The sequence below is a fragment of the Antennarius striatus genome, chromosome 3 (assembly GCF_040054535.1).
Source record: "Antennarius striatus isolate MH-2024 chromosome 3, ASM4005453v1, whole genome shotgun sequence".
Lineage (NCBI taxonomy): Eukaryota > Metazoa > Chordata > Actinopteri > Lophiiformes > Antennariidae > Antennarius > Antennarius striatus.
In genome coordinates this window covers 14,198,464-14,216,315 of record NC_090778.1, presented here as the reverse complement: position 1 = coordinate 14,216,315, position 17,852 = coordinate 14,198,464, and the positions used below count along the sequence as shown (strand labels likewise).

The window sequence follows — 17,852 nt, the reverse complement described above, 5'->3', positions numbered from 1 at the left end:
CATTTGCTACAAACCTTTGGACCTAAAGGACTTGGTCATGGACAGTGCTTTCACTCTATGAACCAAATTTTCAATTGGACCTGGAGCAGGACCACATATTTTGTCTGACAAAGCCTGATTCAGACCTGTTACTTATCTACCATTTAGGTCCGGATCAAAATGAAAAGTCATGAAATTCAGATCAGATTAAAAAGTCCAACAGTCTTGATCAAATGAGTCACTCAGGGAAGTGAGTGCATTTCTGTGTTGTTTACACATCTATTTAGGTTTTTCTGTACATTTTACAGATATAGTTTGACTCAAAGATGTACTGAACAACTGTACAACTTAAAAATCATATGCTGGTAGGTCAATTGCAATGCACTGGATATTTTAAAGCTACTTAATCATCATATTTCCCTGTGTCACTGTCTGACTTAACCCAATAAGTGGTCAAGTAACGCACAAACATATACACAAAAGATTGGTATTGAGCGTTCATTGCAATTTTCTCTCAATTTTGGGAAAATAAAATTGATTAATTCAACACTTTTCCTTCTACTCCTTTATTGTTCAGTGATAACTACAGTGATCAATAATAGGTTGTACTAGTCCAGGATAATGTCAAAATTACAAAATTATATAAATCATGTATAATAAAATAATTTAGAAAAACTAAGTAATGACTAGCTATACTGAATATACTGAAACATGCACCACAGGTTGAAGATTCACGCATTGCCAGACTGATAGATGGACGAATCTTGATTGGACGGGACCTGGGGATCACTACTATACAAGTATGTACCCACAAGTATGTACCTGCTGTTTAAGTGTGACCGATGCTGAAGTGAGTTTCATCTTATGTTTAATGACTGCAAACAATTAAACCATTCATGTAACAATATATAAACAAAAGTCATTGGGAGGGTCTCTTATAATTTTAATGTTGTATTTCTCTAAAAACTTAGGTTTGTGTTTTGTGTGTGTGTGTGTGTGTGTGTGTGTGTGTGTGTGCGTGCGTGCGTGCGTGCGTGCGTGCGTGTGTGCGTGCGTGCGTGCGTGCGTGTGTGTGTGTGTGTGAGAGGGGGGGGGTGGTAGAAGTGATTTGGCATTGAGTTCTGTGGTGCCATGTAGGGGACATCTTGGGATTTGTGGTAACAGCTGAGCTTGTGTGCATCAGTTCGATTGGGGAAGGTCGCTTGCATACACGCAGATGCAAGCAAAGAGACAGCTGTGATCCATTTGGGAGGAAGGATAGAGAATTTACTCAGCATTGCCATCAAGATGCCGGAGTAGACATTTGATAGTATGACATTTCAATTTTACCCCCTAGCTCTGTCTCCTCTAGTCTCGCCTCTTCCTCTCCTCCCTGTTACACTCCCTCTCCTCAGTTTCTCTCACTTGCCATCTTATTTTTCATCTGTCTTGAAGTGCAATCCCAGAGCTGTCAATCATTTCATTTCGTTACCTGGCTGAGAGTGGGATTGAGTTTGACGCTGCGACACGTTTGCTGAAAGATTTTCTTTGTGTACCAATCAGATATGTCTGTCGTCCTGTCGTCAGGCGGGGTGGTACACTACAACACAAGGCTCCTAATCTCTATCGCTGTCTGTCTGCTGTTCTTTTTCTCCATTCAAACCGTAGTGTCTTCCAGCTCCTGGATTCTGCCCCCTCTCACTTACTGTCCACCTCTATTTGTCAATGTCCCAGTCGTTTTTGTCTGTGATACAAACTTCATTTATTTATTTATTTCTCTTTCATTCAGTCATGTTTAGTCCTGTAGTTTGGCCTTGAGCTTCGTTAATATCTTTGTAAATGGTGACACTTTTAAGCACAGCTGGGAGACACAATCCAATCCAATCCAACTTTATTTGTTAAGCACTTTACAACAACCACAGTCGACCAAAGTGCTGTACAGACAAAGAAAAAAAGAAAAAAAAAACACATTATAGAGGCAAAATTAAACAATACTGTATGTGTGTGTTCGTGTGTTTCCATTATTTGCATTGATAGTTTCCCTGCTGCTAGTACGCGTATTACATATTACATATTACATCAGTAAGGGTTAAACATTCATTCACTGTCACCTTAAAGTAGTTATCACCAATGCAATAGAAGAACTTGTTCATTATTTTCTCTCCTGTATTCCTGTTTCTTATATTGTAGCTGCGTCTCCTAACTGCCTTGACTTAATTGAGGACAATTCACAGGGTTTCATTATCTCATTGTCATTTTTATATTTGAGACACAAGCTGTCATTCTACGTGCCACACAATGGATGGATGGAAGGATGGATGGATGGATGGATGGATGGATGGATAGTCAGTCCCACTACAGTATAACACAAGCCCTGATGTATCCCCTGATGGCATGGGACACATCAGGCCCACTGAAGGAGCTCTTCTGCTGGGAGAAGGTGGTGTGCTATGGGTGGCTGGTGTTCCCCATGATTGCCCTGGCTTTGGACAAGGTCCTACTTTCCAGAACCTTCTCTGCAGAGTCCAGGCTTTGATTATGAAGGAGGCTAGTCCCCTCAGGAAGTATATCCTATTTTTCTCCTTTCTGTACATTCAGTGGTTCATTCACCATGAATTATCAGTCCAATTTGCTATCAAACTTCTGTTCCACGTATTTGTATTTTCCTACCCCCCACACCCCCCACCCCCTTGAGATGAGGAACGAGGAGTGGGGAGTTCATTAGCTTGCTCCAGGTTTCCCTCCACAGTGCTACTTCCCGTGCTCGGGGAAGGTTCTCACACCACTCAAGACCTCCTGTCACATCTCGGGTCTAATAGTTTCTGTTTGTTTTCTTTCTTACTAACAATGGGCCCGTTTCACGAAGGCAGGGTTAACATACCCTGAGGTACACCTGTGGTTCTGGGTTGATTTACCCTGAACTTGGAAACCAGGTATTTAGGTTTCAGAAACGTATTTCATGGTTAGTTTTGTTAACCCAGAGTAAGTTGACCCGCAGTTTAACAAGCGCAACAACAGTAAAAAAAAAGCCATCATCAATGGAGCCCCGATTCGACAATTCACCATGACGACGGACGAGATGCGCACCGCAACGCTTTATGGCAGTCGGAGTACAGATTTTAATTTATGAATATAAAGACTTTGAGGACATTTTCAGAAGAAAGAGAACAGCGTTGTGGGAGTGAATTGCTGCTCAAGTCGATGCGTAAGTTTAAACGTAGTCCGTTGCACTCACGGTAAAAATCCGTAGGGAAATGGCTTCAATAATACTTTATTAATTTATTTTATTTATGTGCGATCCAGTGGGGGGAGAAGCACACATGTCAGCGGAGAAAAAAGTATAAAAAAATCACACAGGTCAGACTTTTGCATCATCTCATCCTCATTATGTTTGATACTGCACAGTTAAAGTAAAGTGGACATTTGACTGTTCAATTGTTTTAACGCTAACATAATGCTCTTTTTGCACACATAAATGTGCTCTCATCTTTATTAGGTTCTGTTCAATAAGGAAATATATTTAAATGTTTTATTGTTGTGTGAATAAAACAGTAAATCGGCTTATGCACGTTACAAAAACAGTTGACAAGGATGTTCATACCATTGCGTATACCTATATTATCTAAGAACTGAAATCAAGAGCTGACATGTAGCTCGTTTGCAGGGTTTCCTTGCTACAGTAATAGCCAAAACTACTTTAGTTCTTACATCAGTGGCTGTGGCATCGTACTGCTTATAACTTCTTTAAGGCATTTCTAGTTTTATTTTCTGTCTGTTTTAGTAACATGATACACACAACAGTTACTAATTGATAAAAAGAAAAAGAAATTAACAAGAAATTGAAGAAAACAAAGGTGGTCTAATATTGTATGTTACTGATTGTTCTCTTCCCATTGCTTCACATTCTGGTGGAATACAGAGTGTGACATTTATCCTCTACTGACATATTAACACTTCTCATCCTTTTTTAACAAAGAGTATGAATGGACAGTAGTAGAAGGGTCCCGACTGCACAGATTATCACAGTGAAATAGACGCTCAGTGACCAATAGCGGTTCATTCTGTGGAATTCATATGCAACTATGTTTTAATGTCCTCCTCATGTATTTCCATCGATCTGCTGAAGAAGTTTATAAAATTCACTTTCTAAAAAAATACAGAAAATAAAAATGGTTTACTAGGACCTCCAGATTAGGAGGGCAGATCTAGACATAGAAATACTGGAGCACAAGTGAGAGGTGGGTAATGGTCACAGGTGAATTATGTTCACTAGTAGAATGTTAAGTATTGTAATGATACAAAAACTAACTTTGTATTTGTATAACCATCTCAGTCTGGCCTCTCTGACTTTATCTCCAAAACCTCTAACATGTGCTGTCCCTCTGATGTACTCATTCCTGATCCTATCCTTCCTGGTCACTCCCAGAGAGAACCTCAGCATCATCATCTCTGCTACCTCCAGCTCTGTCTCCTGTCTTTTCTTCAGTGACACTATCTCTAGACCAAACAACATCGCTGGTCTCACCACAGTTTTGTACACCTTTCCTTTCATTTTAGCTGAAACTCTTCTATCACATATCACACCTGACACTTTCCTCCACCCGTTCCATCCTGCCTGTACACGCTTCTTCACCTCTTTTCCACACTCTCCATTGCTCTGGACTGTTGAGCCTAAGTATTTAAAAGCCTCCACCTTCTTGATCTCTTCTCCCTGTGACCTTACTCTTCCACTTGGGTCCCTCTCATTCTTACTGCAGCTAGCCTTCATTCCTCTCCTTTCCAGGAAAAACGTCCACCTCTCTAGCTTCTCCTCCACTTGTTCCCTGTTCTAACTACAGATCACAATGTCATCTGCAAACATCATAGTCCATGGAGATTCCTTTCTCACCTCGTTGGTCAGCCCATCCCTCACCACAGCGAACAAGAAGGGGGTCAGAGCTGATCCCTGACTTAGTCCCTCCTCCACCTTGAACTTCTCTGCACATCTTCCTTGTTCTTAAAAATGGGCATCAGCACACTCCTCCATTCCCCAGGCATCTTCTCACTACCTAAGATCCCATTGAACAACCTAGTCAGAAACTCTACTGCCACCTCTCTTAGACACTTTCATACCTCCACAGGTATATCATCAGGACCGAGTGCCTTTCAACTCTTCATCCTCTTCAATACCCTCCTCGCTTCATCCTGACTAATCTTTGCTACTTCCTGGTCCACAACAACCGCCTCTTCTAGTCTTTGTTCTCTCTCATTTTTTTCCTCATTCATCAACTCTTCAAAGTGCTCTTTCCATCTTCCTATCACACTACTGGCACCTGGCATTACACTTCCATCCCTATCCTTAATCACCCAAACCTGCTGCATGTCCTTCCCATCTCTGTCTCTCTGTCTTGCCAACGTGTATAGATATGAACTTCATTAATCTCAGATGAAATTGAAGATTAGTTTCTCCCTCCTTACTGTTCAACCTAGCATACAAGTCATCATAAGCCCCTTGTTTGGCCTTTGCTACCTCTACTTTCACCTCACATTGCATCTCCCTGTACTCCTGTCTACTCTCCTCAGTCCTCTCAGTGTTCCACTTCTTCTTAACTAACCTCCTTCTCTGTATACACTCCTGTACCTCCTCATTCCACCACCAAGTCTCCTTATCTACTTTCCTTCCAGATGACACACCAAGTACTCTCCTACCTGTCTCCCTGATCACATTCACTGTAGTTGTTCAGTCATCTTGAAGCACCTCCTGACCACCCAGAGCCTGTCTTAACTCATTCCTAAAAGTCATGCAACACTCTATTTCAGCTTCCACCATTTCGTCCCCTGCTCTGCCTTTGCCCTCTTCATTTTCCTCACCACCATCCTATGCTGTTTGGCTACACTCGACTATCACTACTTTGCAGTCATTGATCTCCTTTAGATTACACCCTCTACACAAGATGTAGTGTGCCTATGTGCTCCTACCTCCACCCTTATAGGTCACCCTATGCTCCTGCCTCTTCTAGAAGAAAGTATTCACTATAGCCATTTCATCCTTTTTGCAAAGTCAACCACCATTTGTCCTCCTGCATTCCTCTCCTGGATAACAAACCTGCCCATCACCTCCTCATCACCTCTGTTCCCTGCACCAGCATGTTCATTGAAGTCTGCACCAATGGCAACTCTCTCACTTCTAGGTATGCTCTGCATCACTTCATCAAAGTCCAACCAGACTTTTTCCTTCTCCTCCAGCTCACATCACACATTCAATTTCTAGTTTCAGACTCAGACTCCATTACTTCAGCTCCCAAACGCTCTGTGTTAATGGGGCATGGCACTCAGCTCCCTATCTCTACCCCACTCCCCCTTCTGAGCTGCCTCTATCAACACCTCTCTCCCCCGTTGCGTTCATTGGCATTTTATTTGCCTGAGCCACTTGTTTGCCTGAGCCAATAGCATTCTATCGGGAACTTTTTTAACTTTCATAACTTTATTGGTACGTATTTAGCTATTTTTCTCGTGTTTGTCTCTCTTGTAAATAAATGTAAATTTCTTTACGCTGACACTTTCTCACTCAGCCAAATGTGACTCTGTACATTAAGTAAAAACGACATGGGCTGATCCTATTGAGACCACCGCTAAACATTGCGAAGAGTTTAAAACAGTGTTTGCAAAAGAGACAAAAATCAGTGCCAACGACAACAGATGTTTACAGACAATATGTGGAAGGAAACTATCGCAGTCTAAATGAAACATTGGAAAGGTAAGCAAAAACCGTTTGAGTACTGTTTTATAGCTGTTGAGCGCCATCCCTATTTTCCCTATTCAGTGTCCACCAACCAACAGTGAGGAAAATGCAGGGGTGTTACATCCTGTAATGGACACAGTCAGTCACTTCTATCTCAGTCAGATTACCGGTTTGGCCTTGACTTCTTACAACACAGGGAGCAGGGGATGTTGTGTGTGTGTGTGTGTGTGTGTGTGTGTGTGTGTGTGTGTGTGTGTGTGTGTGTGTGTGTGTGTGTGTGTGTGTGTGTGTGTGTGTGTGTGTGTGTGTGTGTGTGTGTGTGTGTGTGTGTGTGTGTGTGTGTGTGTGTGAACGTATCCAGCCTTTGTCCCTCACAAGGCTGGGAATGAGTGATAATTTCACCTCTTAATTTCTGCCTGGATTATTTCACATGCAGGCTTTATGTCAGTTATACGTAACCCTTGACTGGTGACAGTCGATATTTGTTAGGCTGTAAATAAAGACTGAAGCTGTTTGTTAATGAGCAGCTTTGTTTTCTATGACGATGAGCATACACCTTTAGCGGACACACACAAACACAGGACTGAAATGGAGTTAGCTGGTTAGCCAAATGCTAGCTGACTTCAACAATTTGTGAGGAACTGTAGCCTGAACACGAACACCCCCCCCCCCCACACACACACACACACACATAAACCTGACTGGAGCGGTGCTAACTAATTAGACTGGAGTAGGGCTAACTAGTTAGCCAAATGCTAGCTGAATTCAACAGTTTGTGAGGAACTTTCAATTTGTAGCTCTGAGCTTGGACATTACCGCACAATGCTACCGTAGCCTGAACAAACTCCCCCTCGGGGATGGCCATGTCCTTGGGAATGTGATGTAACAAATTGCGCTCTCGCAAAATCGGATCATTTTGATTCAGTCCGGGCCATGAATTCCTAAAATTCCAAATATCCATTGATGCAGGAAGCATTTGTTTACCAGATTCTAGGAGTTGGTTGGGTTAGGGAGGACCAGTATGTATATGTAGAGACCTGAAAAATGTGATTTTCATAATAGTTCTTTGAAGCTTTAAAGGGGTCCTTTTAGATAAAGGTACTTTACTTGTATTGGAAGTAATATACCTCCAGTTTTAATGATACAAATCCAATACAAAGCTCGAGAGATATGGTGGATGAGCAAAGAAACAGCATCTTAAACTTGAACTGATTTGGGTAAAATGGCAGATGCAAGATTTTATTGTATTTTTTTAATACTTGGTGATATTTTCCTGAACACAAAAACACTACAAAACTGATTTTCATACATTTGACTGGTAAATTAAACAGATGTAAGATTGATGGGTTATGGCAGACACTTGACTGACTGGTATTGCACTTGTGATGTTAAGCTACTTATCTGTTTATATCTTCTTCGGTCTGTCATTGCAGGTTCTGTCCCCACTGTCTGATTCTATCCTGGCAGAGAAGACTGTGACAGTATTGGATGACAAGGTAACATAACCTGAGAAATATTGACATACCTGTATGTTTCAATGTGTCTTATGAAATCATGTGTTGCAAATCTGTACAGTTATAAAGGAAGATTAAGGTCCCTACCATGAAAGTTAAAAAATACTTTATCCTGTGTGCCTCATAGAGAATGTTATCATGTTTATTTAGGAATTACCTGTAAACACAGGATCCATATCACTCATATACTGTATATTGTAAGCTGAGCAAGACACTATGATGCCAGAGTGCAGGATAATAAGCCATAAGATAAATAAAGTGATTTGATTGATTTTTTTATCAATGAGCCACCAATCTGGTCTAATAACAATTTAAGTGTTAAAACATCCATTTATCCATCCTTTTCCGTCACCACTTCATCCCCTGCCGTGGGCCATGGGGAGCTGGAGCCTATCTCAGCTAGCTTAGGGCACGAGGTGGGGAAAAGTCCGGGAGCAATGCCAGTGCACCACGGAGCCACACAGAGAAACAGACAACCACACATGCACACACTCACACCTACAGTCAACTTGGAACCAGACAATTAACCTGAAGCACAAATGTTTTTTGGAGGTGGGAAGAAGCCGAAGAACTTGGTGAGGATGCGAACCCAGAACTCCCTTGCTGTGCAGCAACAGCGCTACCTACTGTGCCACTATGCCGTCCATACTTGTGAACATGTGAAATGATATTCAAGGACCATTCAACAACAAACCATGTGTACCAACTAAAATAATAATAATAATAATAATAATAATAATAATAATAATAATAATAATAATAATGGAAGTAAGCCTCATTCTACTTTTCCAGTGAATTACAATTGGTTTCATTTGATTGATTACTTCAGTTTATTAAAAGTACATTGCCCAAGTAGTTTGACATTACCCCAACACAGGAGTGATTTACACAAACTTAAGGCCATGGATTGAATAAGATCACTCAAGTTTCTTCTGCAAAGAACTATAAAATCTAAATATAATAACTGCCCGTCCAGGCTGCTATATCTGTAGTCACAAGCAAGTTCTTTGCCAATTAGCAAGTGTCCTGGGAAGACATTTCTCACCAACAGTAATTTCTGCCCAAACATCTAGCTCTGTTAACATCATTGCCTTTGTACCAACAGGACCAGCCCTAAGACTACAACTACAAGGAGTGAAACAAGTCTACTACATATACCCTATATATTGACCCACTACAGCTTAGGGGGCTGCCATGGATAAACCATTTGAGTGAAAAAACAAAACAAAATATGTAGACATAGCAGTGGAGGCAAGGCAATTGGACTGGAGAGTGCAAGTGCTACCCATAGAGGTGGGGTTCGGAAGCTTAATTATCTATTCAACAATCATACTCCCATAAGAGATGGGAATCTGACGAAACCACAGCGTTGCTCTCATGTGCTACTGAACTAGTATGGGATGCAAGGCGACCAACCGAGGAAATGATAAAAGCCGATGGAGGCACCCCTGCGACCCCAGATGTTGCTATTGAGCCCTCTGGAGGTATTATGGGCCTGTCAATGAAACATTTGCGAAGGATGGTGCCAACCTGATGATTCTATTGCAGTTATTACATCCACCCCTTAATCAATTAATAAATTACTGCCAGTCCAATAAATGCAACTATAACTTCACTATATAAAAGATGATGTTGGCCGCCTGAACTTTTGAACTAAAAAGTTTTTACTCATTACTAAATGGGGAACAAAATCAATAAGAGTCAAGCTTTGTTATTTTGTCATATTTGTTTTGTCTAGGTCACCATCACAGACCTAGGAGTCCAGTTGGTCGCATCACTGTTCCTTAGTATGTCAGAAAGCCCTGGAAGTTACCAGGCTTTACAGTTAACAACAACAGCTACAGACCTGCTACACACACCTAAACAGGTAAGACACTGTCACTCTTTCACTATCTGTTTTTCTCTGTCTCTTTCTCAATCTCCCTCTGTTTTCATGCACACACACACACACACACACACACACACACACACACACACACACACACACACACACACACGCAGACACTGAATTTTAAGCTGTTTCCTTCTCTGCGGTAATATCCCAAAGGTTCTAATCAAAGAAGTTAAACAGTAATTATGTGGTGTGAACATGATGTAAATGATATCTCCTTCATAATCTGATTCTAATTAGGAGTACATAACTTCCAGGCTATAGCACCATTTAGCTACAGCTACTACCATGTAAAGATCTTCAAAAAGGATATTAAACTAAAATTACAATAGATAATCAGTCCTCCTCTCCCTGTGGTCTCTTTTATTTGCCAGACTGAAGAAATAAGCATTTCACATTTTTGTAATGCCTTTTTTTTCATTTTGCAGTGGCATGGTGTTGGCAAAAACTAATCTCAATGAAAATTAAATAATTTTGAACATTTTGACAGGTCCTGTATCAACTGTACAGCTCTTAAACTTGTGAAATGGTGCTCAAACACGCTGTTCAGAATCAGTTTATTTGGGTGACATAACAAAAAGAGTGATTCGCATAGCTCAGCCCCACCCCAATAAGAAGGCGTTCATCTCCAAGGTGAAGTTCACTGTGTCCGGTGGTAAGGTAGCAGTGTGTTGGAATGTCATCGCTCAGAATAGGTACAGCCCTGACACACACACAAGGGGCCTGTTGGCATGCAATGTATAGTGTAAGGTGCAGCGACGGGCTGCTCTTTTGTGGTTCAACCCCATGAGCAATTTGTGTGGGGGTGGGGGGTGCTTTGCTCCTGCCTCCCCCAACTGCTGAAATTCAGGACCACGGATAACTTTGGACAATACACTTCAAATTCAGTGTAGTTCGACGTCTGGCAGCTGTGTGACATTGATTAAAAATAGTATAATTTGGGACCTTTAACTATCACTTAAGATGGAAACAATGGGGCAGTGGTCTGTGACATCACCTATTGCCTATGTATAATGACTTCCTTCTAAAACTCCCCAAAAGAACTACTCAGCAGATGCAGTCATTTGAAGTGGCTCATGCTAATGACCACCATTAGCATACCAGGGCTCAATGACGTCTTTGAAATTCATATTTTGACGACCATTGACTTTCCCTGACACTCCCAATTACCATGACCATCAGTGGGCCAGCCAGGCTGGTCTTGGAAACACTCATTGTAATATGAATAGCACTGACCACATCTCACAGAGGTTAGAAGTTGAGGTAACACAAAACAACCACAAGAACTGAACAAGCCTCTTGCATGAGAAGTGAAAGGTCTTCAAAGAACTTTCTAAAAGTCCAGTGGAATGATTCAAATGCCTTTGGATAACCATGACCTGGATAAATGAGAACCTTCACAGATGACAAGTAGAGAAACTACAGTAAATATATTTTTTAGATTGCTGTTGCTACTGCTGGCAATGTTGACAATATATTGTCTGGTTGATACAGAAAAGTAAAAGAATAGCGAGCACTGGAAGAAGTGTCTCAATACAAAAGAAACTGTTGGGTTTCAATTATCACTATATATATTTCAGGTTGCTATGTATGTGTGGGAGGTTCTCGTTCCATGAGTGGAATAGTTGATTTCTCTCTGTGTTTTGTACCAATGTTAGCAACATGCTATTTATTTCCATTGTGTTGGGCACACAGCTGAATGATTCAAAGACATATCCGAGTGTCAGTCTACCTAGGCCAATACCAATGAACATCCTAACTGTATGTTTTCTCAGTAAAGTTAAAAAAATATATAATAAAGTAAATCAATAATTAAAAATACTTCTTGGCCCTTTTGCACATGAAGCTAAGGGATCTTTTCTTCACTCTAATGAATATAAACATTATTTTTTTGTTGTTTTCTTTCCTTTGTGAGTCACAATTTAATCTGAAGTACTTAAACAAGCTGAAGTGGATGCTGATATAGTTAATGGCTTTATAGTTTTTGCGACCACCACTTAAAATTTAGCACCACCACGAAAATTTAGCAAACAACAAGGAAGATCTTCAGAAATTGTCAGTCTCACCGTATCACTTCTATTAAACAGCATTGTATGTCCTCTGCTTTAAAAATTTAATCACTCATCAACAAAATAAATCTGTAGTTTGAATGTTTGAGAACCTGTGTCTCACCAGTTGCTATTAATTAACTCACACTGGATTACATCTCCCCAACTATATACTGTATTTGAATAAGCTCACTTGAAAACCTCACACTGTCACGTTTTAACTCTACCCACTACCTGCCCAACCAATCATGGCGCATTTTCCGGAAGGAATCATGTGAACAATATAGCGTAAGGGAAGGGCCAGCAAGGCTTTTTGCTGTCGTTATGCCTTTCTTCCACATGACAACACAGATATCTCGGACGAAAACACCTGCCAAAGTGAAATTTTTTGAAAACTCCGGGTCTGCGTTGTCATGTGGATGCTGTAACCGAAACCTTTTTGTATCCAGGGGGCGTCTCCGTTGTGACGTTAGTGTGTGTGTGACCCATGTCTACATGTACACACTGAATGGAGTTAAAACCATTTTTTTTCTGACATATAACAGCTCCACGTCAAGGGCGCGCTGATAATCATGCTTGACAGTTGGACATTTGTTGGTCTGTTTCTTTCTTTACGAGTCAAAAAGTTTATATACTATTTATTCCTTTATTCATTCACTGTTCAATTATATTATGAGAAATATAATCTGAAAATCTTATTGTTGTATTTTTCACTGTCTTTCAGGAAGCTGCAATCAGTGCATGGATTCAGTACAGTGATGGTTCAGTGACACCTCTCGATGTGTATGATCCCAAAGACTTCCTCCTCTCTGTTGTGTCATTAGATGAGAGCATTATCTCCATAACCAATCAGGTACTACCTATTAATGTATTGGTAATCTGACTGGTTTAAAGATATGTAAACAGTGCTTATGACAAATGTAACGGTTGATTTTGGTAAATTGACAGTCTAGTGTCTAAAGTAATATATGAAAGTATTTTAGTGCTCTGTCTATATACCTTCATGTTATATTTAATTTCAGGAGCAACACTGGCCTATTGTAGTGGCAGAGGGTGATGGACAGGGGGCACTGGTTCGTGTAGAGATGATCATCTCTGAGACTTGCCAGAAATCCAAAAGAAAAAGTGTGCTGGCATCTGGAGTTGGCAATGTAGTAGTGAAGTTTGGAGCAAAAAACGAGGAGCAGGGTGTGATAGGACAAGGTGGTCTGGATGATGGAGGAGGGATCGACAACAGTACCAATGAACGAAGAACAAAGGACAGAGAGTGGAAATCCAACAGTGCAACAGTGGATCATGAGGAAGGAGCAAGACAGAAGGTGGGAGGGAACAATGACTGGATGAAAAAGCAGTCCTAACAACAATATTTGATAGACCAGCACAAACCGTAGAATGTTGATCATAATTTTTTTTAGTAAACTATCATTTCTAGCAAAAGTAGACACAGAAATGGATAGCGATTTACTGTACTACCTTTAACTGAAAGTACAGTCTATTTTCATATTAGCTGTAATCCACAATTTAGTAGTTGAAGGATTACTGAAAACCAGAAAACAAAAAATGGAAGAAAATTTGGAAATAATATCTTTTTAACTATCTTTTTTGTGCTATCAGGTTAGCACAACGACCAAGAGCACAGTAACTCATCGTGCTTCTGGTGGCAAAGCTGCTGGTGGAGGCAGCAACCGAGGGGGACGCACCAGCCAAGCAGGAGACTACAGCAGCAACCCAGCACAAGTGGAGGTGCCAGGCAATGCTGACAGTGAGTTGACCCAGACAACTAGAGGACTTTCAGACCTGGAAATTGGAATGTATGCCCTTTTGGGTGTCTTCTGTTTGGCAATACTGGTCTTCCTCATCAACTGTGTCAGCTTTGCCTTCAGGTATATGTCAATAGTAAATATTAATAATTACACATTTCAAAAATTGTAATTTAGTTAAACTAATCATTATGCTTAATCTGCAGATACCGTCACAAGCAGGTCCCTGTGCTGGAAGCAGGAGACAACATGAATCATGCCCATGACTGGGTGTGGCTTGGCAATGAGTCTGATATTCTAGCTGACCAGTCTGACCAATGCCAGGGAAGGTTGCCCGATGAGTGCACTACTATCATTGACCACAGTGAAGGATATGAAGAGAACAAATACTTGCTAAATGGGGCTGGTAACGCTTTAGTGTTGGGCATGGGCACAGGCATGGGAAACATAACTGGGAGTAGTGGCACAGGTGGACACCGAAACATTAACCATGGACAAACGATGCCCAGATCTGTTCCAGATCCACATCAGTGCCTTTCAACAATCACTACAGGTGGCAAAAATGCTAGTGGTCAAGCACAGCATCTGAATAATTCCCCTCAAGCCACAGCTGCAGCTGCAGCTGCCAAACGCAAGCGTGTCCAGTTCACATCTTTTGCCACAGTTCTACCCAATGATAATTTGGGCGGGTGTGGCCCATACACCAATTCTTCAGTCCTGATGACCAATGGGAGCGAGGATGATATCAAGTGGGTCTGCCAAGATATGGACCTTGGTCAGTCTGAAATCAGAACCTACATGGAGAGGCTACAAGACAATCTGTGAATGAGACTCCGGGAAAGAGACTGCAGAATGGAGGGGTAGAGGATATGTGCAGGAGGAAGAGGACTGATAATTCATACAATTCACCTGTAATGCCTTTGCAATGGATGACCAGAGGGAGAATGACTGGAACCTGAGAATTATTGAACATACAGGACCGGTGATGCTTATATTCTCATATATTCCCACTAAGCTTTTTGAAAGAATATTGCCATCCCTAGCTCACACTAAAATCAATGGTGACAAATAATAATAGTAATCATTTGAAGGGAAAACTGAAAGGAGAAAAAGAAGAATTGTTCATTTTCAAAGTCAGTATTGGTACTAAATATAAATTTTCACAATACCAATACATTATTATACTAAACAGTAAATGCAGGGTATGTTACTGGACAGTATTGTGATTTAACAATGTACATTCAAACAATGATGGCAAAAAATATTTTTACTCAGAGGGTATAATGCCAGCATTGGATTAAAATATTGATGATTTGTCCAGTTTCAGTAGTCTGCAGAAAAGTCATATAAATAAATACTGATGTTTTTGATCATGTGACCAATTTATATATTACAGCATACAGACAATTTTGCGATTTTATCAAACCGCAGAATGTGCAAGACGAAAAAGTTGAAAATCACGTAAAAAGGCTGATTCTCCCTCGGATCCAAGACAGAGGCATTTAAACTTGCACAAGTACAAACAGGAAAAGACATTGGCCACATTTGAGGCTTACTTCCTGTTTACGGAAACCTTCCTATGAATGACTGCTTTCTCCCAGTCAGAACAAATCCTGTCATCCCTTGGCCCCCTCTCCTTCTTTGTGACTGGACAACAGAAGAACTTTGTGAACTAAAATGCACAGTAAACTACTGTCTGTACACTAAAAAGAGGACCGAGCTATCTTATAGTAAAACATTCTGCTAAGGCATTACAAAGCCTGACCAACAACCGATGTGGATTATTTAAGGCAAACTCACAGAACAACAAATCATACCACAACACCTTCAGTGTTATCACTGGGAGTCACAGGATATACCTAATTATGAGACAATTCAAATGGGGAAAAAATGACACTCCTTAATAGCCAATTGATGGAAATGGGTTCATGAAATCTGTTTGTTTTCTCTGAACATAATTGTGTAATTGTTTGCTTGTTTTTTTTGTTCTTTCATACAAAAATAATTTTCCAATTGTGTTTTGCCCTTTTTTGGGAATATAGTGTGGTAGCATTATTTTTAGAGATTGATTAATATTTTAAGGATGTATGCTTTTTTTTTTTTTTTTTTCCTAGAGGTCTATTTATTTAAATTAACATTTCAGAGGGTGAGGAAAGAAAGGGCAAGAAGACGGAATAGGCAGTGTTTGCCTCACCTTCATTAAGCTCAGGTGATGAGTCATGAAAATTTGACAATAAAAAATAGGAACTGTAAGATTGTTGAGATTGCAATATTTATTTATAAATATTTTACTGTTTCAGAGTAAACTGTATGTTGTAGATAAATACACATGCTTCAAAAGTGCTTGTGAATAAGATTGCAGGTCACTACTCAATAACATGGTGATATTTTGTAAATTTTAAAGTGCAAATATGATACATAATACTATTTACCACCACAATGTGAAAGATATCTTATTGGTTGTTCTAAAAAATGTTCATGTCTTTGTTAAATATTGAATGAGTTCTTGCTTTTGTACAGGGTAGGACTAACTTTCTCTCCATAATGAGATAAAAATTGATGTAATTTATTGTACATCACACTCAAAATTGTTTGAGATTCGTGAGTCCAAGAAAATAATCTCAGAGAGGAATCCAAACTACTTGTTAGACTGTTGGGCTACTTCAAATAAAACAAACATTTGGATCACTACAGATGTAAACATCTTCATTTTCAGTTATGTTATTTTTTGTTATTATTTTAAGATATACAAGAATACCTAATCGTTAAAATGAAACAGAATGAAACAATTTGTAGTTAGTACAAATATTGATTATGCAGAAAGTACTGGACTAGTTCCAAATAGTAAAACTAAATAGGCTGCACTGCACCAAAGCAGTAGATGTTCTTATTGATGATGACGACTATCCTGTCTCATACTCATTGCTGTATCTTGCCTACGCTAATATATTTGCTAGAATGCTGTTGATTGAAAGCATCAGGACAGGTTTGATAGTCAGCTGAGGTAAAAGTGATGCATTGCTGTCAAGTAAAACATTTTGATTGTTAACAGAACTGAATTTAAATATTTTTTGCAGCTGATTAAACCCAGTTCACCTGTGTAATTTTAACATTGTATGGATGGGAGCAAAAAATAATACAACTTACAATATCTCTAACCATTATTTTTACTGGGGGGATGGGGGGGTACAATTTTATTTTGAGACTGGAGAAAACAGATCTTTTGTATATCATCTTCGTGGAGGACTGCTATTTACTGGTAACTAATTAAACACGGCTCAACCTTGTTACAGTGGTAAGAAAGTGTTTCTGAAGAATGAAGTTTCAGCTTCTTAGCGATCTTTGCACCATCCATGTTTCACAGAACAGCCAAGAAGAAGAGGAAGAAATGTACTGTGTTAATATCACATGGAGAAAATATGGTTAGAGGGGTTAGTTGCAAAAAAAAAAAAAAAAGAGACATACAGTTTATGGTAATTTTCAGGGTCATATTGTGAATATAGTTGTCTACTAACTTTATTTAATGATATCTTAGTTATGTACACCCTGAAGCAACTCCTCCTCTCCTGAAACTTCAGCGACCCTCTGATGATTCAAACACACAGGACTGGCAAGTGAACATTCCTTTGGAGTTTTTGACCATGAATGTGTCTCTTTGCCTGTCATTGCATGCTAGAGAAGCAATATTAATCAGTATTAATGTTGGACTTAGGTCATCAATGTTGTGGCATGATAACAGTCTTGTTATGACATTAACAGTTGTTTTGGTATCTATTTAGCTGGTGCAAAGTTGCCAAGGGAAGGAATTCCTGCAGTATGGAAATGTAGCAATATTGGTATCCTCAGGGCCTGTCTATTGAATAAATGTACACATAACAGCAGATATAGCATAATACAAGCATGCAGTACCAGCAATGATCATGTGGCAAAACAGACTTTGGATGACAACAAAGCTAATGT

The 17,852-nt window shown here is 39.9% G+C and overlaps 1 protein-coding gene across 3 annotated transcripts in view; it reads left to right on the top strand.

Annotated features, from left to right (window-relative positions):
* The window catches only part of si:dkey-215k6.1 (transmembrane protein 132B), a 345,313-nt gene extending 328,895 nt beyond the window's left edge, over window positions 1-16,418 (top strand). For all 3 annotated transcript variants that reach the window (XM_068311917.1, XM_068311916.1, XM_068311915.1), the window contains 7 exons: window positions 702-779; window positions 8,113-8,175; window positions 9,932-10,060; window positions 12,857-12,985; window positions 13,155-13,451; window positions 13,747-14,015; window positions 14,099-16,418. In XM_068311917.1, coding sequence (XP_068168018.1) covers window positions 702-779; window positions 8,113-8,175; window positions 9,932-10,060; window positions 12,857-12,985; window positions 13,155-13,451; window positions 13,747-14,015; window positions 14,099-14,717 — 1,584 coding nt within the window. In that variant the 3' untranslated portion in view covers window positions 14,718-16,418. The remainder of the gene's footprint in view (window positions 1-701; window positions 780-8,112; window positions 8,176-9,931; window positions 10,061-12,856; window positions 12,986-13,154; window positions 13,452-13,746; window positions 14,016-14,098) is intronic.
* Window positions 16,419-17,852: the final 1,434 nt, after the last annotated feature.